The sequence below is a fragment of the Vicugna pacos genome, chromosome 28 (genome assembly GCF_048564905.1).
Source record: "Vicugna pacos chromosome 28, VicPac4, whole genome shotgun sequence".
Classification (NCBI taxonomy): domain Eukaryota; kingdom Metazoa; phylum Chordata; class Mammalia; order Artiodactyla; family Camelidae; genus Vicugna; species Vicugna pacos.
In genome coordinates, this window is record NC_133014.1 from 2,689,333 (window position 1) to 2,714,807 (window position 25,475).

The 25,475-nt window shown below is 47.1% G+C and overlaps 1 protein-coding gene across 1 annotated transcript in view; it reads right to left on the reverse strand.

Annotated features, from left to right (window-relative positions):
* Nucleotides 1-6,568: 6,568 nt before the first annotated feature.
* Nucleotides 6,569-25,475, reverse strand: part of GCC2 (GRIP and coiled-coil domain containing 2) — a 37,741-nt gene continuing 18,834 nt past the window's right edge. Inside the window, exons 13-23 of the mRNA XM_072951218.1 lie at nucleotides 24,675-24,837; nucleotides 20,508-20,608; nucleotides 20,334-20,411; nucleotides 19,587-19,724; nucleotides 18,727-18,848; nucleotides 17,157-17,333; nucleotides 14,620-14,837; nucleotides 12,983-13,174; nucleotides 11,881-12,020; nucleotides 10,366-10,567; nucleotides 6,569-8,164 (exon numbers count right to left, since the gene is read on the reverse strand). Of these exons, the coding sequence (XP_072807319.1) occupies nucleotides 8,094-8,164; nucleotides 10,366-10,567; nucleotides 11,881-12,020; nucleotides 12,983-13,174; nucleotides 14,620-14,837; nucleotides 17,157-17,333; nucleotides 18,727-18,848; nucleotides 19,587-19,724; nucleotides 20,334-20,411; nucleotides 20,508-20,608; nucleotides 24,675-24,837 (1,602 nt within the window). The 3' untranslated portion in view covers nucleotides 6,569-8,093. The remainder of the gene's footprint in view (nucleotides 8,165-10,365; nucleotides 10,568-11,880; nucleotides 12,021-12,982; nucleotides 13,175-14,619; nucleotides 14,838-17,156; nucleotides 17,334-18,726; nucleotides 18,849-19,586; nucleotides 19,725-20,333; nucleotides 20,412-20,507; nucleotides 20,609-24,674; nucleotides 24,838-25,475) is intronic.

Below are 25,475 nucleotides of genomic sequence, written 5' to 3' on the forward strand. Positions count from 1 at the left end.
ATTAATTTTAAGAATATATTTTAATTAAACCAAATGTTCACAATTTTAAAATTTCAGCATATAATCACTATAAAACTTGTTTTGGAGAAACCATTCTACCATGGAGCTGTGGGGGAAGGTCAGAGGGCTGCGAGGACAGTGAGATCACAGGCTCCCGGGACAGTGATGTCCTCGGCCCGGTCAGAGTCCTCCCCTCCACCCCCTGCTTCACAGTCACTGGAAGACTATAAAAATTTTTAATGAGATATGTTACATTATTTTGTTCATCTGTCTTTGAAATCTGGTGTCTTTTATTTACAGTGTTTCTCAGCTTGGAATCACCACACTTCCGTCTTTCAATAACCACATGTGAATAGTGGCTACTGTATTAGACAGAGCAGTTCTAGAAAAAAAAAAAAGGAGTTCCTTTTAAAATGTTTCAAAGTCGTGGTCTCTAAGGCAGTTTGAAAGCTGATCTGAACGATTTCTCCTTTTCCAGGAAAGGAAGCAGAAAGTGCAGTCATGAAATTTAAGTTAGCTGCATGTTTTATGGGTCCCAGGAGAAACGCACAAGGCCAGAGAGTGATCTCAGACAGAAACTCAGAATGAATCATACAAATTAAACACTGGACAACATCCAGTGCTTAAAATGAGTTTCAGCTTTTACAATAAGATCATTTGATTCCACAAAATGTAGGGAATTCCTAATCATGCCTAGGCCTCACACACGCTAAGCACAGTCTCTAGCACTGAGCGCTACCCTCAGCCCGCTAAATTGTCTTAATTTTATAAGCAGTTAAAAGAACCCCTTTCACCAAAAGATAGTCTATGGCTTCTTCTAACTGTCTTGGATCTTTACTCCACTGGGCTGACGTCCCCAGCACAGCTGCGCAGTGAGGGAGCTTTCCACCTACGCTTAGACAAAGCAACTGGAAAAACACATCACGGAATAACATCGACAGCGCGAAGTCAGGCAGGCCAGGCTTCAGGAACAGTGCCGTCTCCTCGGGGAAGGTAATGACAGTAAAGCCTGAAGCTGAAACATGGGGCTTCTCACGGGACTGCGGCCTTCTGGTCACCCACTGGGGTAAGAAAAGGAGGGATGGCCAGTTCTCGAGAGACCCCACAAGGACAGTGCACACTGCATCCAGCCAGCAACCACCAGCTAAGAAGCAGTGAGCGTAACACTCAGCAAGGCTGATCGCAAAACAAACCAAAAACCAAACACCTGTTTTCTTGTAAGTTACCAAAAAATACAAGAAACCCAACTGGCAGAAATTGCAATATTCTGGATAAACCACATTTTAAACTTCTTTTGCTAATTAGGAAAGCAGTAACAGGAATGATCCAAATGTCATTGATACTAGTTTAAAAAATAATTTTCCATTTAGAATTCAGTACGTCCCTCGGACATTTATAGCCACAATTATCTCACTGGATAACTTGACCGTTAGTCTTCCTGGTAGTGACAGCAACAAGAGTGTGCAGACACTAGTTTGTAATTACATATTTGAAGTGGAAAATCAAAACACCTAATGCTTATTGTATGTGTCCTGTCCCAGATCCTGTGCTGAGTCTTACCTGCATCATTTCATTTAATCTTATGAGGTTATTATTTTTATTTGAAAATTAGGAATGAGTTAGTTGCAATGTAACAGTAAGTATACAAATAAGAACCCACTGCTTTCATATAATAAGAAATCTGAGATCGATCAGGGATAGTTCATTAGAAAGAATGAACACAAATCCTGTTTTCATAGCTACCATTCTTACCGTAACTGTTGCCGCATGGTCACAAGATGGTTGCCACAGCCCCAGGCAACACATCAGCTTTCAAGGCAGGAAGAAGGAAGAAAAGTGGTGCCAGGAAGTTCTTGTTTCATTTTCTTAAAAAGCATAAGCTTTTTCAGGTGCTTTCAAGCACACTTCCTTATATTCCTCATTGGCCAGATGGCCAGACGTGAGTTATTTGGCCATTCTTAACTATAAGTATCTGATTTTCAACATCCAGACGAGGAGGAGCAAGAGAGAAGGATGTGGAATAGGTGATGGGCTGGACAGCTTACAGCGTCCCTACACCACTGGGTAGATGTGGACATGGAGGCACAGCAAGGATACCCTGCCCAGTCACGTGGCTTGTTAGGAAGCGGAAACTCCGGGAGGCTGGCACTTCGTCTCCAATCGCTGAGCTCCTGTCTACCACCTACATCTGCCGTATCAGGCGAGTGAAGTCAGCTGCTGAAGTCATGAAACTTTTGCATAGAACACTGGTTTGCTTATAGAATTTACTACCTTGAACTGTAGTCAAAGGTAGTAGTTTATCATTTTCCTAAACTGTATTTTTATTAATGTAGTTACATGGAACAGACACCAATGAAATTAACACGAGTCAGGAAAACATGGATTAAGTGGGCTAATTAAGGATTTATTTGTCACGTGGAATGCTATGGACTAACCACACTCGGTACGGTCAGTGAGGCAGGCTGGGAAGGAGAAAATCAAGCTGTGGCAACGTTCAGTGTCTTGCTTCTGTTTACCCCGACTGGCCTATGAATATAGGGTTAGAAGCTAATTGGGTTTCTTGATGAAAGCTGTTAAGTTCACAAGAATACTTTCACATGTCGTGCCTGTGGTGGTGAATTTTATGCCAACTTGACTGAGATGCAGGGTCCGTGTACCTGGTTACACATTATTCTGGGTGCGTCTGTGAGGGAGCTTCTGGGTGGCATGAACCCTGGGACTGGCGGGCTGAAAAAAGTGGGCGCCCCCCGGGGGCAGGGGGCCTCGTCCCATTGGTTGGAACAGAGTAAACAGCAGGGTGAGCGGGCTCTGGCTCCACCTGACTGTCCCCCAGCTGCGGCTTTCGTCGCCTGCATCTGGACTGGAACTTACCCCTGACTTTTCAGATTCTCCAGCTTGGGCCCTCTTAGCTCTGCATCTCTGGAGAACCCTAACCACTACAGTCTCACACAGTGAAATAGGAGGAGAAATACTCACACAAATCCGTGAATTGACTATCGTGAGAAATGAGTCCTAACAACCCACCAAACATTGACGTTTCCCACTGCTGCCAGGTATCAGTGTTTATCACCCAAGGTCAGCAGACTCAGTAAACACGACAAAAACAGGACAGGAACTACAGACCCTAAGTGCGCAACGTTCACGTTTGGACGGTACTGGCGTGTGTATTAATCAGCCCAGGCTGCTGTGACAACACACCGAAGACCAGGGCCACAAACAGCCGTCACTTACTTTCTCACAAGTCTGGTGGCTGTAAATCCAAGGCCAAGGTTCTGGCCAACTAGGTTCCCAGTGGGGATCCTCCTTGTGCGCTGTTGACAGCCGCAGTGCCCTCTATGTCCCCATGTGGTCCTTCCTTGGGGCCTGAGTGCAGAGAGGGAGCTCTGGTGTCTCCTCCTCTTCCCATACGGACACTAACTCTGTTGAGCTAGGGCCTCACCCCTATGGCTTCATAGAACTTTACCTCCTTTGGGCCTCAACTCCGAGTACAGTCCACTGGGGGTTAGGGCTTCAACACAGTAGTCTGGGTGGGGGGACACAATTCAGCCCATAACGACTGCGTTAGGGCAGTCTCCCTGGTACCTTGGGATTCCTGTTTATTATGTAAGTGCATCATTTATTTATTTTAAAGGATTTTAATAGAAAAATGGTAATCCCTTGCTCCACTTTTCTGACACTAGGCCCTTCAGAGGCAACTACTTTGAAGTCTTTTACCTTTTTCATCTGGTATTTACTTTCATATTTCTACATAATATATGCATAGATTTGTTAAATCCATTTTTGATCTTTTTAATTGATTTAATTTTACATTAGGTGAAAATTCAGGGTTCACATGCCTCCTCACCCCACCTATACCCATTCTCCCAACAGAACACCCTAATATTGCACAGGCAGTGTTTGACTTTATATGCTGCCCAGTGGGCCAGGAGTGCGCTATGGCCACATCTCCCTTGTCATCCACCTCGTGTCTTTCCTAATGTTAACATTAACTTTTCCCCCCCGCTTTCCTAGTCTCCTATGGACATTTCGCTAATTCTCTAACAAAATTTTGTTCTTTAATTTTTAGTAACTTTTTATTACATAAAATTTCAGACACATTGAAGTAGTGAGAATAGTATTATGTACACTCTAGCCTTCACCATTAAGCTTCAAATAACAACTCTTGTTCCTAGGAATGCAAGGTTAGCTTAACATCAAAAACCAATCAGTGTAATAATATATACCATGTTAATAGAATAAAAGACAAAAACCTCATGACCATCTCAACAGACCCTGAAAAATTAATTTTTAAAAAACCACCTGTACTTCAATTAAAAAGCAAGCAAGCAAACAACCCACCCATTTAAAATATGGGCAGAAGAACTGAAGAGACATTTTTCCAAAAGAGGAAGAGCTGATGGCCCCCAGGAACATGAAAGCTGTTCACCACCACCAATATCAGGGAAATGCAAACCAATACCACAATGAGACACCATCTCTCCCACCTGTCAGAACGGCCATCATCAAAAGGTTGTTAGAGAATTCCAGGTTGGAGGACTCTGAAGGTGCCTCCCAGGGCCTGCCGGGGCCTGCCGGGGTGCGGTGGTGCTATGGGGAGGTCTGACCTGCTTTCCCCATCCCGTTCTGCGTCTGCAACTTGCCTTTTCCCTTTGGAAACTTCTCAGGACCCTCTTTTTGTTCTAAAAATATACATCGATATTCCTGTTTCATTCAGACAGCTCTTCCTCTGCATACCATAGGGTTCTGCTCCAACAACTGACGGCGAGTGGAAACTGCGTTCGGTTCCCCTAACGCCCCCCACATCGCAGCTCAGCCTAAGCTCACACGTTCTCAGGACACCTGCACCAGCCTGCCGTGGGGCAGAGTCACCTGACACCCAGCCCACTTTATAGTCAGTGTGACTGTCTCGTGTGGCTTCCTGAGAGGCCCTGGGAACAGTCCTCCTCACCCTCTGATGGTGACGCTGCCGCATCCTCAGCACCGTGTCGCTCGCCCTCTGACGGCTGTGCCTTCCCCCAACCCCTCGTCTCAGAATCACAGGGTGTTTACGTGGCACACGCCTGCCCACCTAGGAGAAGAGCGCAATTCAGAATTCCAAGGACAGTGTCTCCAGAATATGCGCTATTTTTGCCCCACGGAAAGTCAGAGGATCCCGAGTCTCTCGCTGAGTCGGAGCTGTCCCTGCAGGGCCTCTGCGGGGCCCTTTACTCTGACCTCGTCTTTCCTTGTGCAAAGGTTTCTTGTAGCGCTTCTTGGAAATTTTCTATTTTGTTTTCAGAGACTATTAAATTCTGAGCTCCCTAGATAAGAATTTGTCCCTTATTAATAGTCTGCTTCTTTTTGCTCACATCTTTTTTCCTTTTTTTGCTATTGAAACTTTACTATCAAGAGCTCACTCCGTATATTATCTGCCGGCCAGGAGCTCTCTGCAGGGCAGCTTGGCCCCCTCTGCCCTGCTGGTGGGCTCCTCCTGGCGAGGCGTCTGGAGCTCCCGCCTCTGCACGTCGAGGTGCAGGGAAACGCTGACTGACTGGGCCGGGGCTCTGCCTCTGGTTCAGCTGCTCACGGCTGGGCCCCCTGCCCTGCTGAGCGCTCGGGGTTGAGGCAGACGTCCCCGGGAACAGGAAGGGTGGAGGAGACAGCACTCTGCCATCCCAAATGCCAGGCAGACTCTGGGTTCAAAGGGAGCCCCTCCTCCAGGGGAACCAGGGGGTCACCTGCATTACGGAAGCTGCAGTCAGGTTTCCTCGCCATTGTCCGTGTTTTACTCACATGAATCTATTTTCTTTTTTTAAAGTAGCAACTTGAATGTCAGGACTTGATTCTTTTTCCCATGTAATCACATTTTGAATGCAGGTTAAAAAAAAGTTTCCTTCGATATATAATCAACACCTAAATAACCAAGTGCTTTTTAACACCCGTGGATGAGAATCAGCCCAAAGTCACCTGCAAAGTTGTATCAGGCTGTCCCCCGGGCTTATTTTGAAGCCGCTGCTGGTTTTCAGACACCAAATCGTCTTGGGCCGATGCCACGCCCACATTCCGGTTTAGTCTCACGGGTGACCCGGCTGGTGTTCTGCCGCTCACCGGACACCAGGGCTGTGTCTTTATGGGAACTTTCACATTCTCAGCACGACGTATTTTCATCATCAACTAACGTGGGGTTTAAGCACACGGGCAGTGCGCGTCTTTAGCGAGACTTAGCTCTGCTAGTAAGTGGTTCGCTTCTGCCACAGTGTGTTTAAAGGAAAGTCGTTCATCTCACACCGTCTGGAGCACAAACAGAGCTCGCCGCACACGAGAGCCCTCGGCACAGAGGCCACCGCAACCTGGGAGGTGCCCACACAAAGTGGGGGCCCGGGTTTCGGGCAGATGGGGGTGTCAGCCGCAGCAGGCACTGCGGGCTGCAATCACAGACCTAGTAGGCCCCCTGCTCTCCCAGGCACCTGGTGCCGCAGGCCCCGACTGCGTACAGACAGGAGCGAAGGGGTCTGCAATTCCACATCATAAACTAATTTAAAACCCCAAGGGGACAGTGTCTAACAGAAAGCAAGTAGGCATAAGAATATACAGGTAAACATATTTAATAGAAATATTAAAATAATCATTACATTTCCTCTCATTGCTGAAGCCATGAAAGGATATCCCTTCTGTAATTAAAGTAACAATTTTTTTTATCATGCAAAAAGGCATTTCGATTATTGCATCCATAGGTAGAGACTATATTTCAAAACAAGTTGATATAGGATTCAAAGCGGCCTAGACTTACAGAGAAAGTGAAATGTGTTTAAATATGACAACAGTTGCATCGTACGCTACAAGCATACTCATGTTCACAGTTTGGTATAAAGTGAAAAAACTAAACTCTTAAATTCAGCTTGGAAATAGATGCATTTTCATTAATACATTCACTAGTTAGGTCAGTTCTTCTAAAACAGGAAGAAAGACAGGTCTATGAGATATTTTTTAAAGAGCAAACTCAACGTGTCAGCAGCAAATTTCAGGTAAATTGGAGATCAATGTTCTGAGTAACCGAAGTACAAAGTCAGTTCACCAGCTGAGACTGAAAATCAGAGTAGAAATTGGAAGGCTTGAGAGAACTTCACAGAGCATACTGTGAGGTGATTTTTAACAAATAAATATTAAAAATAGAATTCTCACATTTACCATTTAGGAACACATTTTTGATCTGGTCAATAAAATATTCAGAGGCATCAAAGGTAAGTAACACCACCACCTGGAGCTGTTCCCAAGAACCGTGAAAGCGTCTCCCCAGAGGCTAAGGGGCCGGCGCCGAGCCTCAGAGAGATTTACCTGCAGAAACGCGGTGGCACCACATCCACATGCAGACACGATGCTGAGGGCCCAGCCGCGGCCTGGGGCGCTGCCGTCTGTGGAGCCAGGAGAATTCTCAGAGCAGACCCCTGGCTCAGAAGTCGCTGAAGGCCAAGAGCCTGGGGACACCTGCCCCCCGGGAACCACCAGCACCCCGGTGGCCCCGTCCACACATGCCCGGCACTGCCGGGGCTCCTGACCAAGAACAGGTTCCGAGATGACACGCTGTAGAGAACGAAAGAACAGCTCGCCTTACAGTAATCACCAGAAGAACTGCATTTTAGCTGTCTCGCAATTCATTGCAACGTGTGCACCTTGCATTCCCTTCATAAATGTGTCGTCTGTCAAGAAAGCGCTTTCCTTCGCGTTCTGATTCACAGATTTTCTTTAACAATTGATCACTAATAACAATCTATCTGCAAGCCCGACCTTGCCATAAATGCTCTCATAACATTGTGTTAACAGTCTAAATTCCAGTTGGTACAGGACCAAAATTGGGCTTCACTTTAGAATTCACAGCACTGCCCGATGGGCGGGCCTGAGGTTCTGGGGGCAAGTCGTCTGGGGCTCCTCAGGGTCCGTGGCCGCAGTGGGCATAGGGTGACAGGCCGCGGCTGCCCCCTTTACCACCTTCGTGTATGTACAAGTCTGTGCAGATGTGAGTCACGCGCACATGCTCTGGGACAACAGAAGAGCAGCACACATGACCTTTTGCCAAATGGGTTCTATTTGGTTAATAAGCGATGCCTCCTCATCAGTTACCGAAGTCCAGACCAGCTGTGCAGGTAGGAGGCCCAGCCGGAGGCGCGGGAGGTGCTTTCCTCCTCACCTGGGGGCAAAATACAGGATTAGTCTCTCCCCTTCCACCCTACACAGCCCTCTGTCCTCAGACTGTCAGCACTTACTGTCTTTCCCCGTTAGACAACCCCAAGTCAAGTCCCCACACAGCTAAGTATTTCCGACAACAGGGGACCTTCTTACACTCCTTTAAATCAGAGGTCTTCATATAACTTAACTTAAAATTTAAAATCAATAGATTTATGGTAAACTTCAAAATTAAACCAAAGAGACTGGAAACAACAACTGATTTTTAACCATCTGGAAACTAGGTTCCTTCAGGAAGAAGCTATTTATGGTAAAGTCAGTCCTTTCAAGGCGCAGCCTCCTACCCCAACCCTCCGGCTGGGGAGGAGCGTTTCCACCCCCCCGCCCCCCCAACCACTGATCTGCCCTACATTTTGCCTTTTCCACAAGTCACATAAACAGGACCCCAGGGCACCCAGTCACCCATGCTGCTGTGCGCTGCTCGCTGCAAGGAACCCACCGTGTGGCTGGACCAGTTCATGCATTTACCAGCAAAGGGGGTCCCAGTTGTTTCTTGTTTTTAGTAATCAAGGTAAAGCTGGGGTGTGGGAGAGGGGATCAGGAAGTGAAAACTATTATGTATAAACAGGTTTTGAGTTTTCATTTCTCTTGGATAAAAGCTCAGCAAGGGACTGTTGTGGTCAGTGAAGATACGTTATTTTTTAAAGTATTTCATTTTATTCTATTCAGTTGAAGTACAGTTGGTTTACAATGTTGTATCAATTTTTGGTGCACAGCACAGTATTTCAGTCATGTGTACATACATATATTTCTTTCCATATTCTTTTTCATTATAGGTCATTATAAGATATGACTATAGTTCCCTGTGCTGTACAGTATAAGCCTGTTGTTTATCTATTTTATAGATATTAGTTAGTATCTGCAAACCTCAAACTCCCAATTTATCCCTCCCCACTGCTTACCTGCCCCCGTAACCCTAAGTTTGTTTTATGTCTATGAGTCTGTTTCTGTTTTGTAAGTACACTTGTGTCTTTTTTTCAGATTCTGCATGTAAGTGATTTTTCTGAAGATATGTTTGACTTCAAAAAATGCCGAAAGTCCCCAAGGTGGTTGTATCATTTTGTACTGAGTGTTCCAGTTTCTCTTTTTATCTTTTTTTATGATCGACACAAATAAATCCTGGAGGGCGTTTTTGTCCCTCCCCACCAACGGCACCTGGATCTGACCAGAGACTAACTGCTAATTTACAGGCAACACTGGGACAGTGTTAAAAGCTGCCCCGAAGTGTCAAGTCCAGACCAGAACTTCCACAGGACCAACGACCAGCTTCTTCAGCTAATGAATGACATGCTACAGAAGGAACATGGAATTGCTGGAAATAACAAAAACAAGACAAAGCTTAAGGGACATCAACCAAAGGCACCGTGAGTCCTATCTGGGGGACATAAAGAGAGCTTTGTGACAATGCAGGACACTGAACAGGAGCAGGTGCAGGGGCAGAGGAGTCCAGACTCACTGGGGAATCTACCCCGTGTGGGGCTCTGCTCTGCCCTGGCCAAAGGACGACTGAGCGAGAGCTGAGTTGTCAAAGGTGGGTGACAGCCACGAAGGGCCCTCCAGCATTCTCTGTGTGCTGGGAAATGGTAACACTAAGTGTGTAAGAACTGAAACAAGGAGACCACGATCGACCCTTCAGCAGCCGTCTGAAACCAGAAACTACAGCAGCTGTATATGAGTCATTTCAAAGGCACTTATGAAATCACAGCACTAAACCCATCTCACATGAAAACCTGAGCTCCAAATACAGAGCATCTTTAAAGCTGCACACGCTGGAGGGGCCCGCGTGCGGGGTACGCCTGGACCAGCCAACAACCGTGCGGCTGGACTCCTCATGGAGCTTCGGGTGAGAACAAGCAGACACACATTAGAAAACTAGGAGACAAGAAGAAACCACATTCTTGGACAGAGTTCAACGCCAGGATTACAAATCCAATTTCCAAAGAACTGGAGGATCAAACTGGACACTGCCCTGTGTTCTGCTGTGTGTTAAACTTGATATAAAAGCACTGCGGTTGCCCTAAAATGTTAAAAACCCAGCTTTTCCCACCCGGTCCCAGTTACAAGTACGAAGGAACTCACGAAGGTGAGCACAGCCTGAGAGGGACAGCCCCGAGGCACGGCCGCCCCGGGCCCTCCCGCACCCACCTCGGGCCGCGGCGGCCAGCTGGGCCTTCTCCTCGGGGCTGAGCTGCAGCATGGTGCCCACCACGGGCAGCAGCCGCGCCCTCTCGCTGCCGGGCTGCAGGAGCAGGAAGCGCAGCAGGACATTCTTCAGGTACTCCAGGCTCACCGCCGACTTCTCGCGCTCCTGGTTCCTCTCCAGCCGCCTGATCTCACTCTTCAGGAGCTGGAGATGAGAAAGGAGGGAGAAACGGCCAAACGTGGCAGGCCAAACACACACATTCTCCTTCTCTTCCCCCGAAATGCCCTAAAGCACGGCGCTAAAGGAGCTGCTAGGCCAGGAAAGAAAAGCAGATGAGAAATATCGAGAAACCCCTGAAGACGGGGAGCAGGTGACTCAGACCAGAGCACACGGTGCCAGGGCAGGCGAGGCCCCCAGGGAAGCCCGTGCACATGGGGAGGGGGCCGACCCCCACCCTGCCCGGCGCCTGGAGCCCAGGCGGGCAGATGACTGACAGGACAGGCGAACAGCACGTAACCTAGTGCAAACTCAGGAACGGACGGCAGCCTGGAAACTACTGGACACGGCACAGATGACATGACAAAGGCGCAGGGTGTGGAGCCTCTGAGGAAGATTTCCAGGTTGAAGCAGGAACATATTGTCACATTTCACCGTTTCAGGTTCATCCGAGAAAGTTGGCCACCTCTGTCTTAAAACCCAGGGTCGTCTAAAACAGTGACGAGGTCCAAGAAATCACGTGAGAATGTCAGTTTGAACATTCAGGCTCTGAGCTAGGTAGTGGTTTGTCAGTTGTGGTAACACCGTGACCACGTGGGAAGGTGGTGTTTTATGTAGCTTACAGAGATGCATACCTTAGTATTTAGAGGTAGAACGTCCTGGTGTATGCAGTTTACTGAAAATAGCTGAATGACTGAGCATTAAGAAAAGAATTTGGTAGGGACAGCCCCTGGCCCTGCGCAGCAGCAGGGTGATCTCTTGGGGGAAGTGCGGTCCAGGGCAGAGCAGACTGGGGTCTGAACGTTCCCCCGCCATCAGCCTCAGCTGTTCTCGCTCAGCCACGGTGAGGCCTGACCACGAAAAAACATGGGAAGGCAGGGCCTGCCTCGGGGTAACTGGTCAAAAAACAGCAGGACCACAGTATTAGCAAGTCGCGATGCAAACACCCACGTCATCCTCAACCGCCTTGTCCTACAGGTTTCCGGTGTCCATGTTCAGCAGGAAAGCCTCCCCTCCACCCCGCCGTCAATCAGAAGGCTCCACCATTCACCTTTACAACCCAGGAGGGACCCACATCCGTCCCAGTTTTATTTAAGCACATGTAGGACTTGTGAGCATCTGTCCAGTTTCTAAATCTACTATGGTTTCCTGGAAAAAGTAGGAATTAGTTTTTATATAACAGATATAATTGCAGTCAACACTTTGCAATGTCAGGAACATAACGTCACAAGGAGTCACAACAGACGCATGTGCCACGGGCTGTGCGCGGAGTCTGGAGACCAGGCAGCCTCCCGCCTCACCTTAATCTGTTCCATGAGCATGGCGTTGGTGGCCTCTGAGTCCCGCAGCAGGCCATTCAAGTGGTCTGCGCTTTTCGTGGTGGAGCTGAGCTTCTGGGCCAACTCTTCTTTGGTAAATTCAGCGTGCCACGAAGGGGACTCTGCAAGGTATGGGTCCTGTGGTCAGTTTCCAAAGCGAGAGGTCAGAGAGGGAGGTTGTGAATGAGAAAGCCCCCTTGGGGGGATATTTCCTGCTGTAATGTCTCACATAGACATCCTGGGGAACAGGTTTCTGGTGGCACAGAAGGGACAGACTCTGCAGAGAAGCAGGTCCCCGGTCCCCCGCCGGACACAGGCCCACAAGCTCATCCTGGGACCTGTGGGGCGGGCGTCTGGGCACCAGCTGACCGGTCTCACCCTCCTCCGTCTAGTAACTTAGGAAGGAGGAAGTAGCACTTAAACCACGAATTTGCCTAAGAATTTTACGTGGGGGGATGGGTATTATCACTCACATGTTGTACACGAGGGAACGGGCTCACAGTCAACCAGTAACTCTGGCACGATTCGCAAAGCCAAGCGCCATTCTGGAGTCACGGCCATGCTGGCACGACTCGCCTGTTCCAGGACCACCTTCTCCAGGAGGAACCATGACTACAGTGTCCGCTCACTATGACCCAGGGCCGAGGACACCCGTGACCCATCCTCCCCCTAGACCCAGAAACTCGAGAAGATGGCAGAGTCCCCCGAATTAGGGAATTAATGTTCATTACAGGGAAGAATAAAGCTGTCTTGAATAAGGCAAACTGAGCACTATTATGAGGAATAAATAAAAAACTGCCAGTTTCTCAGAAGGTGGGAGAATAGTTTATCCCACTTCTCATCCCAGCACAGAACTTCCCACCACCTACTTCTGCCTCCAGCTGTGGGCAGAACTAGCATTTTACTGAAAAAAAATTAAAAAAAATTTTTCTTGCTTCATTCTGCAGGTAAGTTTTCCATTTGAAAAAGGGTGGAATACTGAATAAAATTCTACTAGAGCAGCTGAAAAAGCATTTATAAACTACAGTAATATGAGACAGGACAGCAGAGTTAAACAAACACACGATTAAACAGACAAACACACCGAGCTTCGCTTCAGGGTAATTCAGCAGCTGCTCTAGGAAGGGCGTGCGGGCGCCGGCGGGCGGCGTGGACTCGGTGTCGGTGTCCTCCATGCCCTCCCCCTGCTCCCGGGCCGCGGCCTGCACGTCCAGGACAGGGAGGTCGGCGCTTCTCTCTCGAAGGCTCCTCACAGGTTGGTGGGAAGAAGCTGTACCTGTTTCATTTGTTTTTTTAAAGAGTAAATGTGAGATTGTTCAAAATCATGGATTCAGCATTAGCAGAGACACATGATAAAATTTAAGTGATTGGAGGAATGTCAAATGATATGGTAGGGAATGTGAATGACCAGAAGACAAGTAAATGGTGTAGAAAGAAAGAATTCCTAAAACAGTCCTAAGATCTTAGCTATTGAACTTCTAGCCCTTAAGTCACAGCATGAGGCCACGACTGCTACTCGCATCAGCGTGAACCACTGGGTGACGTGGCGCAGGGCTGGCCTGGCGCCAACTCTGCGGACATTCTCAGACTGGTTCTAGCTACTCTTGAGGTCCTGGTGATTCAGGGACGCTTGCCCTGGACAAGGCCTGCACCAAGGACGCTCTCACTGGCCCCTGCCCTCATCCCTTTGCCGGCTGGTGCCCATCCCCGCCTGCTTGCAACTTCAGTGTCTGGGAGGAGAATTCCAGATCCAGGACAGTACGTGTCTCAGTCCTGGGCAAGACTCCCCACCGGCTGGTCACCCCCACTGCGGGGGAAGGGAGACTGATGACACCCTCAAACACATTACCCTATCAACCCCAGGAAACCGCAAGGCCAGAGAGATTGAATGGCTTTGCCTGAGGTCTCAGAGCTGTGTAAAGGTAAAGGACCACAATTCTAACCAGATTTTTTAAACTCTGAATGTCACTTGTCCTCCCTTCTGTGAAGCTGCTCCACACTGGCCCTACCACCCCCACCCCCTTTCACAAGCACCAACCCTGGGCCCTCTTCACCGCAGCACGGGCCGGGCTCTGGCGTCTGCTAACTGCTTATTTTGCTGCCGCCCCTGGACGCCAGCGTTTCCCGGGCTGCTCTCGTCCTTTGAGATGCCTGGCTTGTGTTAAGTTTTCTTGACGCTGGTTTCTGACCCTGACGAGTGACCTACCACTGCCAGTGCCCTGGTGACAAGGAACCAGTGTTAAGTATAAAGCTGATTCTTAATACTAAACGTGGCCTCATCTTGGCTGACAAGTCCCCATCTCCTCCAGGAAGTAAAATGGAAGACAGGAGTGTGGGGACTGCAGCCTGATCCATGAGGAAGTGAAGGGAGGAGCCGCCAAGCTCCAGGCTCTCCAGACACACTCGCATCTGATGGCGAACAGATGCAGCCAACACCGGTGTCGGGGCAGAGCATGTGCGAGTCCCAGAGGAGCAAAACCCGATTACTTGGGAGGGAACGGCCTGTGAAAACCGGTATCTGAGGGGTTACAGAGGCCGTCCAGTAAAGTTAAGAAGGGTTCAGTGTTCAAGTCTCCCCAGGAAGCAAGGCCAGAGTCCCCAGTCACAGAAGGGAGGTGGTTGTCACCCGGTCAAGTGTTTACTTTCTCTGTGGACCCGAGAGGGTGGACGGAGCAGCAGAGATGCGGGTCAGGGACGGCAGTGCCCGGGGGACATACGCACTTCTGGTAGGCGGCTCGCTCCGGTGCTGGGCCAACTGGGCCTCGGCCCTGGCCAGCTGCCCCTGCAGTGTCTCCACTGTCCTCCGGTGCTCCTCCTGCAGGTGCCGCACCTGCTCGCGGAAGCTGCTGCCGAGGGCCTCGTTCTGGGCAGTGAGCTGGCTGACGGCCTGCGTGTGCTCCGACCTCAGCAGCGAGCCCTCTGACTGCAGCGAGCACAGCCTGTGGGAGAGCAGGGCTGCAGGGGTCCACTCAGATGTCCACCCCTCCCCAGCACCTGGGACATGGGGCCGCGGGAGAGTGGGGCTGCAGGAGTCCACTCAGATGTCCACACCCTCTACCCCAGCACCTGGGACACAGGGCTGCAGGAGAGCGGGGCTGCAGAGGTCCACTCAGACGTCCATACTGCCCCCCTGCTCCCACCACGGCTCCCCCAGTTCAGACCCAGGCCCCTTCCTTCACCGTTGGCTAGAACAGGGTGGCATCAGAACATAAACTCATCGGACCTGAAATCAGGCCCCTTCCGCAGGTTATCCTATATAGCAACTCAGAGAAATCCAGGATGAATGTTCTTCTTCTTTATCAACATGAAAACATGAAAAAGAAGGCCTCCTTCTGACTCATAAGGAAAGCCGCAAAGGAAAGTGTCTTTGGCCATTTTAAACTAATTAACACGAAGCTCTAAAAAACACAAGGGCCTGGTTTCCTACCACTGTGCCTGACCTTGCTGCAGGCTGGAATCAGGGCCCTCGTCAACCACAGGCTCTCAGCTGAGAGCCGGTGAGTCGCACGCTCCCAGGGAGGGCCCCCAGTCGCTCACTTGCAGCAGTTCCCCACGCAGCTTGTATGCCATCTGCCTGACGCTACCCACTGGGCCTGCAACTGGGAACCACTGTTTTTAATGGTTCGCTTGTAGTGCTGAAGTTTTATGTATTTGGCTCCTTTCATATAAGCATGATTTCGGAAATTCAAACAATATGGAGCCAATTTTAGATGAAACCGAAAAGTCTGCTCGTGGCCTAGCGTGGGGCGCCCAAGACCTTTCCTCTGTGTGCTAAACGTCAGCACCCATGAAACTTTCAAAGCAGGACTAGAGGCTGGCGGGGGACACGCAGTACAAACACCTCATGTGTCAGAAGAAGGATCTTAACGGCCAAGTTCACACCGGCTGGACTTCAGAGAACGTGAGTGCAGCCGCGGCCTGGAACCCGCAGCTTCTGCGTTGTCTGAACAGCGCCCACGGACAGAGTAAGGGGCACCGTCAGCACTGACGATGCTTTCTATGGAGGTCAGGGGCTACACTCCAGAGCCCGGACAGGGCTTCCGGCTTCAGGTGGCAGCGGGGACTGCTCCGACTGTACCCCCGTGGCTGCAGGAGGCTGAGCCCCGCCTGCGTGCTGCCTCTGCCCTGGCGGTTACAGGCATTTCCACAAGCTGGTCGTCTGGGCAGCGTGGGGGTCAGCTGCTCAGCCTCACGATGACCCTGTGGTCATTTTCACCATTTCACACACACAGTGCGAAAGTCAGCTGTTCAAGGGAGAGGAGGCTACGTAAAGGAAAGCCATCGCCTCACACCAGGGCACGGAGAGCAACAATGCTACTAGTCTTTAATGTTTTGGAGGAAGTAGGGGGAAGGAAGACCCCTAAAATAACCAAGAATGCTGTGAACGGTTTCCAGCACTGCGGACGGTGACTGGCACACAGCAGGTGCTCCGATGCCCCTGGGGGACCGAGCGCCTTCAGAGGCGCCCGCGCACGTCACTCGAGTTAGCAGTACAGCTGTGGCAACTTCTCTGGAGTACAGAGTGAGTGCTGGGCATTCCTGATGGAAACAGCAAGTGCACACCGCTGTACGAGGAAGGACCCTAATCTATGGAGAGCCTGGTGGCAGGTTAATTACAGAACCCATAGCTCTTCCCTGAACCACTGATTTACAAGATTAACACATGCGAGTCCTGCTGTCAAAGGAGCAGAAGCCAAGGAAGTGAAGCGTCTCCATCTGCGGGACCAGCGCACCTAAGGTCTGCAGAGCAGCCCCACGGCCCTACAGGGAGCGGCTCCGCGAAGATTCTAAGACACAACAAATATCTGCAAATATTTCCCGACTGCTGTATCAAGGAACTCAACTCCTCGTCTGCAACAGCACGTTTATGCTGCCGACACCCCCGTGCTCACTGGAAGCACCGATGAATGAAGTGCAGGTGTGCCGAGCTGAGGGCACGGCTGCAAAGGAACATTCAGCCAGCAGCACTTGAAAGTCTTCCTCTAGAGACAGGAAAATGCGTATTGTCTGACACCCGGTTGGAAAATAGTGTTCCTTTTTTTAGGAAGCATCTGGCCATGAAGGCCACAGGAGAGACAGGATACTGGATGAGCACATAAAGTTACTCTTAAAAAACCAAAGTACGGTAACAACGAAAAGCAGGAGCTTGAAGGTGGAGGAAGCAAGTCATCAGCCTTTGGAAACACCCATCTTCCCCTTTCAGTCTGTATCGGCCCCAGGGCAGCACGGTGAGCCTGCCAGCAGGCCCGGCACCCTACCTGTCGCGGAGCTCAGCCTCCTTGACCACGGCCTCCTGCAGCGTCCGGTTGTGCCTGTCCAGCAGGGCGTCGTGCTCAGACTGCAGCGTCTGCAGCTCAGACACGCTCATCTGCAAGTTGTTCTGGGTGTCTTGTAATCTGATTTTCAGTTGGTCAATCAACATCTCCAGGTGCTCTCTGAAACAGAAATAAACAGTTAAAAATTCTTTTGAAAGAGGTAAACCTGATTTTGTGGTTTCAAATAAATTTTAATCATTTAATCTTTCAATGCCATACTTTTGCCATTATTATGGATGAAACCAAAGGAAATATAATAATCAGAAGAATTCAGGAAAAAGGGTTAATGTGATATTAAAGATGTTATAGTCAGATTGTAGATCTCAGACACTACACATTTACAGAAGTCTCTGAATTTACAAATTACATATTCAAATGGAGCAGACCATGAAATAACATCAAAATAGTCTATTTTATGTTACAAGACTATGCCATTAGTTAAAAAAAAAAATAAATCACACACTTCTAAGCTAACTATTGTGAGAACAGCACGTTATATCAAGTCACAGTGAAAGAAAGTCCTTGGAGAAAAAGTTAAAACCCTCACTTTTGCCACAAGTGGTATAATGCACTATTAGCTTCTTTTTTAAAAAAAGTATTTCATGTATAAGAAAGTAGAAGGAATGTAAAATATTTACATTAAAATAATTTTAACTCAAAATCCTGGCGTGATCAAAAATAACTTTTGTAAATGGTGATTCTGTATGTTAAGTGTGTCACTATTCAACTTCAGCATTAAGATGAGCTATCGACAGAAAAAAGCCTCATCACTTTCAGCCGACAGTCCCCTAGTTTATTAAGTACTTAAACTAAAAGTAACACATGCATCAACACACAAACATGGCAGGATATTTAGTCCTACTGAGAACAGTCGGAGCCGGACGTGAAATGGCTCTAATGCAGGGCCTCTGCTCACAAAAGCCAGACGCTCGCTGCAGAAGGCTCTCCCTTGCTCACTCCTCGCCTGTTTCAGGAGTGATCTGTATGCTAGTGTGAAAGAAGCGTTAAACAATATGCTACTGAAACAGCATACAAATGAGATGGTCATAAATTTAAGAAGAAAAATTTAACTGTAGACCAGAATTTAGTATTTAGCTTAAAACTTTTTGAAATAAGTACAATGTTTTTAAGCAACTTAAGGTTGGCCTAGCTAGTGGTGAGTAAGTGCATCACGGAAGCGTTCTGTTCTTCCATGTCTCAATTTTCAAACTGGAAAAAGTCCTCACGCAACTTTACGGTCTGTCCTTCCACTGTGACCAGAACGTCCTGACGTGGACAGACTGTGTGGCTGCAAGTCCCAGCTCGGCCCCGTGTCATGACCCCTACTTCCCCATGCCTCCATCTCTCTGAGCTTGAACTGTGCCCCTCAAAGCGACGGTTCCCTTGCCATCTGGAGTCATGGTGAGGCCGACTCTGCTCTCATCGGTGATTTCACCTAACATTCCAGTCAGGAGGAGCGGAAGTGGGGTTTCTGGCCCTGCGGAGGAGAGCGCTTCCCGAGGTCGGACTTTACCTTTCCTGTTTAGCTCCCTCGGTCTCGGTCTGAGACACAGACTTGTTCTTCTGCTGTTTCAGGACATTGTGAACTCGGACTTTGTAGCTCTCAAACTCAGAAGTGGTAGCAGCCTGTTCTGCCTGTAACATTTGAGAGAGAGAAGTTTGTCTATTGCAAGTCTGTGTCACATGGTCCCCTTTTCTTTCAAAGATTCGTGAATTAAGATGAAAACCCTTTTCTGAAAATGAGTGAAATGTCTGAAACTCCTTATCCCCCTGGTTAAAAAAAAAAGTACACTTTTTCTGGCCTTACACTTTCTAATAGCCTTTGAGTGGCCTAATTTTATCTGACAAGACGCATGTTTCTAACTGTTTTCTTCCCTGGAAGACTGATTCACTGCCCATACATTTAATAACAGCACTACCTGCCTTTGCAATTTCAGAACGATTTCCACTTTTCTCTCTTTTTATAAATACAATAAAAATTAATCCAAAGAAATTAAGCTACTTGAACTTCAGTTTTCAAAGGAGAGTGGGAAGAGGTAAACCCTAGGTCTTCTATGTTCCCAAAGTGACCCGTGACCCCAAGACTCTCTTGCCCTGGTGGCCGAGCAGAGCTGCACATGTAACGAGCCCCCTTCAGAGCCTGTTTCATGTGCTGAGGAGCGAGAGCGGCCATTCTATTAGAATTTGGTTTCATGATCGTGAAGCCTCAGAAAGAGCTCTAACAGCTTTCCAACAAACAATTTTAAAAAGTAACTTTCTTCCACACGGAAACTGGAAACCAAGGTTGAAATGGAGACAACATGTACCCATGTCCACGCAAGTGAGAGCTGGGGGTGGGCTGGGGTCGGGGTGGCGGGCTCCTGGAGGACGCACCTTGGCGGCGCGGCACTCCTCCTGCAGGGCCGCCAGCCTCTGCTGGTACGCGGCCAGCGTGCGCTGGTGCTGCTCCGCCGACACCTTCAGCTGCTCATGGGCCCTGTGCTTGTCCGACATCACCTCGGCCAGCTGGATCTGGGGAGAGGCGCTCAGTCAGGCCCCAGTCTATCAGAGCCACACTCACTAAACAGCCTGTCTTAAACACAGACGTGAGCTTTGAGAGAGGACAACATTTAAGGGACACAATTAAATAGAATTTTTAACTTATTATTTTGAAAGAGTGGGACAATCTGAGTAGAACATTTTCTCAATAAATTAAGTTGGTTTTCCTTAAATCAAAATCGACCCAAAAGTCAATCATGAAACAATTTCAGGCCACATGTTAGAGCTCAATGCTTAATTAATACCTCAAGACACTGTAGTATGGGTTTCCAAATACACGAAAAGAACCCAGCTTAAAGTTAAAGTAAATGGGAGACATGGTCAGAAGGCACACTTGGCTTTACTGCTTCCACTTCCTCAACATTCTGATGCAGGGTGTCCCGGGAGAGAGAAAGAGAGAGAGAGAGGGAGAGGGAGAGGGAGAGGGAGAGGGAGAGAGAGAGAGAGAGAGAGAGAGAGAGAGAGAGTGAGTGTGTGTGTGTGTGTGTGTGTGTGTGTGTGTGTGTGTGTCATTTCAGAAAAATCCCACTTCTACACAGATATTTGGATATTTTTTAAATCTTAAAAAGTAAAGAGTCTTACTTTATAGACTTCTACTTGCTGCTGGCTCGCCTCCAGCTCGCCCTTTAAAGACGCTTGAAGTATTAGATGATCAGTCTCCTACAGAATAAGAAACTTGGTTAAATGAAAAAAAGGAGTTATTCATAAATACTCTATGAGTAAGTATTAAAGTAGGAAACTGAGAAATGAGCATACCGCTTGCTTTGAATCTGCCAGTTCTTTCTTGGTTTTCACAAGCAACTGCTTGATTTTGGTGTTTTTTGCCTCGTGCTGCTGTACTGACGCCTGCAGGGAGGCTAGTGGGAGAAATGATTTCAGAGGAGAAACAGTTTCTGTGAGTGGATTTAAATGAACAAGTGACTAATCTTTTCTTTGTACCAACACACCTTTAAAAGGAACCTGGCTCCACTTTTCACTATGAACATTTCACACACACAACTCCAGTGACAGCAACACCACAAATCTCGCCGTGCCTGTCACAGCTTTGACAACAACAATGGCTCACCCCCTTCATCTAGACCAGGCATCGGGCCCACAAGTTGCTGGCCACTGCCTGATTCTGCCAACAGTCTGCCCCCATGCTGCTCACGGCGGCCTGAGTGCAACACCGGCAGACCGAGGAACAGCCACACAGACCACGGGGCCTGCAAGGCTGCCGTATTTACCATCTGGCCCTTTACAGAAAACGTCTGCCAACCCCTGACCCACACCCTCACCTACTCCTGTGCCCCAGGGGTCCCTCCACCCCTAGAGTCCATTGGTCTGTAAATGTTCAGCATGTGTCTCTAAAATAAAGGTATATACTTATTGTATATCTAAAAGATGAAGACTTTACTTTTAAGAACTACTTCAAAAGAGGTACTGTGTGCTTCCCATCACATCAGAAGCACAGACCTGGTCTGTTTTTGTGATACTGTTTTCTAGGATAAAGAGAGTTCACTCAGGAACACACTGAAACATGATAAAAAGCAAAAAACTTTCATGCTAACAGAGGTAAAGAAGAAACAAATACAACTGGGAATAAGTGGATTCACTGTCCAGGTCACAGTATCAACCACCACCAGCAGGCCAACCTGGCCACAGCTGTCGCGAACGCACAGAGACCACGTGGCCCGTGAGCCTCAAGTTTATGACCTGGTCTGTAAGAAGCGTGCTCTGACGCCAAGTCTAGACCAGGTCCGGGCCGTGGGACTGCGCCAGGATGACTTCATGCAGCTGATCCCACGTGTACCAACTGCCGCACTCGGTAAATAAGAGCAGGTGGACTATAAGGGAACACCTTACCTGTGCCTTTATGATATGTTATGATAAGCTACTTCCTGGCTACTATTTACCCAGCCCTAAAAAGACTCAACAAAGCACACATCACATACGAGGCCTTAGGTGCTCCAGGAATTATGATAAGAAAGACTAAGTTCTTGAGCTCAGAGTGCAGAATGAAATCAGGGGATAACATTCAGGATAACCTAATAATGTCAAGCAAATATAAATGTCAAATAAGAAATATGGAAGGCCATGGGGCTCCACGGTGGCAAATGCTTCTACCAGGTGATACTTGCCTGGGACAAGGAAGACTTCCTAGAACAGCAAACATTTAAGATTAGGAAGGACTCCAAAAGGTGAGCACAGGGGTGGGAGGACGAGGGCATGACAGGAAGACTAACAGCAGATGAAATTTGCACAAGGCGTGTCTCAGGAGAAAGGAAGCGTCCTCTTTACCTGAGAGCATAATGAGAATTAAGGCAGAAGTCAGACAGGGCCCGAGGTTGGAGGGGTTGAGATTAAGAAGACGTGTGTTTCTAACCTGCCAGGCAGAGGGAGCCAGCTCATTTTTCACTTGGAGCACTGTCCTGAGGCCTCCCTACCTTCTTCCTGGCCCACCACAACCCGCAGCTCAGCCTTTCAAGGCCTGCGCTGTCACAAGGCTGCTGGTATTTCCCAGATTCTGCACCTCTTGAGTTAATCTGATACACTGGGCAGTCATTTTCCCCACTGCCTTTAAAAAGGGCTCTTTAAATGAGTACAAAAAAATCCAGCATCAACAATGTAAAAGTCACACCCAACTAAAAAATTATTTCCAATGTAAAGCAGCAGAAAAATGTGACTCATAAACAGGAGAAAAACCTAATCAAAAGCTAGAAATTACAGAAATGGTAGAATTAGCAAACAATGACATTAAAAGAGTTCTTAAATATGCTAAAGGAATTAAAGGAAAACATGAACACAATGAAGAGATAAATGAAAACAACCAAAATACAAATGGAGCTTCTAAAGCAGAAAAATATCGATATCTAAAGTGAAAATGTGACTGGATGGGATTAACCAAATAGATACTGCAGATAACAATTTAAAGACATAATGACAGAAAATATTTCCCTAAGAGCTCAGAAAAGTGAAGAAAAATGATCAGAGCATCACTGGCCTATGGGACTGTATCAAGTGGTCTAATGTGTGAGACTGGAATCCTTGGGGGAAAAATGGAGGGAGGTTTACACAAAAAATATTAAAGGAAATAATGGCCTTTCAGACACCAAACCTGAAGAAAACTATAAAAACCCCGCACATTAAAGCAGCTCAATAAACCACAAGCAAGGAGAAAACACACAAAGATACACCATCAAATTGTATACCCAGCAAAAGTATCTTTGAAGAATGCAGGCAGGCTAAAGGCTTTTCAGACAAAACATGAGAAAATTCAATGCCTGTTGCCTATGTTACAAGGTAAGTTAACGGGAGTTCTTCAGGCAGAAGGAAAGTCGTATCTGATAGAATCTGGAGATACACGGAGGAATGAAGAACACCAGAAATGGTAAATACGGGGGTAGATGTTAAAAAAAATTTTTTTCATTCCTTTAAAAGAGGGGTTGATAAACATTTTAAATGATCAGATAATATATATTATAAGGCCTCCAGGCCATACAGGATGTTACAACTACTCAACTGTACTAGAGCAGCACCAAAGTAGCCACAGACAACACACTACACGGATGTGGCTACGTTCATAAAACATTCATACTGTAAACCCTAAGGCATCCACTAAACCCTGACAAAGCAGTATAGCTAATGAGCTAATAAAGGATAAAACAGCATCATGAAAACAATTCACAAGAGGGCAGAAGAAGAAAACAAGCTACAAGAAGCAAACAATTAGCAAGGTGGTAGATTTAAGCCCAATCACATAAATTATATTTAAAAACCATTTTAAACATTCCAATTAAATGGCAGAGATTGTCAGTTTGAAGAGAAAAGCAAGACTGCTATATGCTATCTAAAAGAGACACTTTTAGACTTAGGTTGACGTTAAAGGATGGGAAAAGACATGCCGTGTAAATAATAAATGAAAGCAAGCTGAATGGTTATATTAGTATTTACATCAAAGCAGACTTTACACAACAGATAAAAAGTTATTACACATTTCTCAATAATAGAAGGATCAAATCATCAAGAACAAGTAATAATTCTAAATGTACATGCAGCTAATTACAGAGTTTCTAAATAAATGAAGCAAAAACTGACAAAACTGAAAAGAGAAAGAAATCCACAATTACGGTCAGAGAATTCAACAGGCCTCTGTCAGTACTTGGTAGGACAGTAGTTGGAAAACTGTTACGGACACAGGAGACTTAAACAACTGACTTATCTGACACTAGATAGACCGTTCTACCCAACAGCTAACCCAGTCTAACACGTTTCCAAGTGAACAGGGAGCACTCACCAAAAGAAATCATATTCTGGGCCATAAAACAAAACCCAAGTTTAAAAGGACTGAAACCATGCAGGGTGGGAATTAAGTTACAGATCATTAAGTCAGAAAGATATCCGAAAATTCCTTTAATTATTTAGGAATTAAAAAACACATTTCTAAATAACCCATGGGTGAAAGAAGAAGTTCAAAGGAAATTAAAAAATATTTTGAGCTGAATTAAAATAAAAACAGTTTGTCAGCTCCAGCGGAAGGAGTGCTGAAGGGGATGTTTACAGCTCTAGAGGCTTACACCGGAAATTACTTTTTGGGTAAAATGGAATATAATAATCTTAAAGAGAAAGATTTCACTGCTGCTTCAATTACCCCACTCTGCTGACAATCAGCAAATTGTGGACAGGACCAGTTTTGATCTCTGTATTTCTCACACAGCAGGTGGCTGAGAAGGGTTTAACTAAATGGATGCATCACGCACCCACGTGCCTGCACCTGTGGAAGGACAGTGGGCTTACAGCCCGCTGGTCCTGCGTCACATCCCGGACCGTGTGGAAGACCTGGCTGGGCCGCCACGGGCAGTAAGCCGTACCACCAGTGTGGCTCCCCTCCCGTCTTGTGTTGAGGTGAAACGACTGAGGTAGACCGGGCTGTGCTTTACTCACTCATTTCTTCTTGCAGGGTTTCTTGTTTCTGTTTCTGAATTTTAATTTCTTGCTCCAAATCTTCTACCTTGCTGTTTTTATTAGCTAACTTTTGATTTAGTTCTTTCATCAAACGTTCATAATCGGCAATTTCCATGTTCATCAGTGTGGTCTGCTGAGCATCCTGCACACATTGTACATAAAAGACCCACCCACGACACTAGGTCAGTTACCCACACGACACTAGGTCAGTTACCCACACGACACTAGGTCAGTTACCCACACAGCACTAGGTCAGTTACTTCATTTAAAAATTCTTACGAGGATGCCTCAGGAATATACAGGTTCTATTCCGGTTTTCCGTAATATAGAAAAGTTTACACATTAATGAAGAAACCAGAAGTTGGATACTTTCTAGTTTGTAATTTCACAAAGCAAAGTATTTTTGTAACAGTTTAACCTAACTTTCTCAGTTTCACTGTAATTCATTAGAATTTTTAGTAACCACCATTGGTCATTCTACTCTTATGGGGCTCTAATTTATCAAATATTCATATTCTAAACAGCTCTTAGAGTACCTTTCATTTTAGCCTCATCTTTGAAAAAGTTGAGAAAAGTTCTAAGTATAACACAAATTTCAGCTTTTGACATTAATTAAATCATGTGTCATACAACGATCATGTACAAAAAATTAGACAGCAAACCAAAGTCTAATAATTTGTGAGTCTAGATACTTCTGGAGAGATAGGAACTCAGAGAACTAAGTTAAATTTTCAATTTTTTGAGGCAAATAATTTATAAATTTTAGCACCTCAAATAACT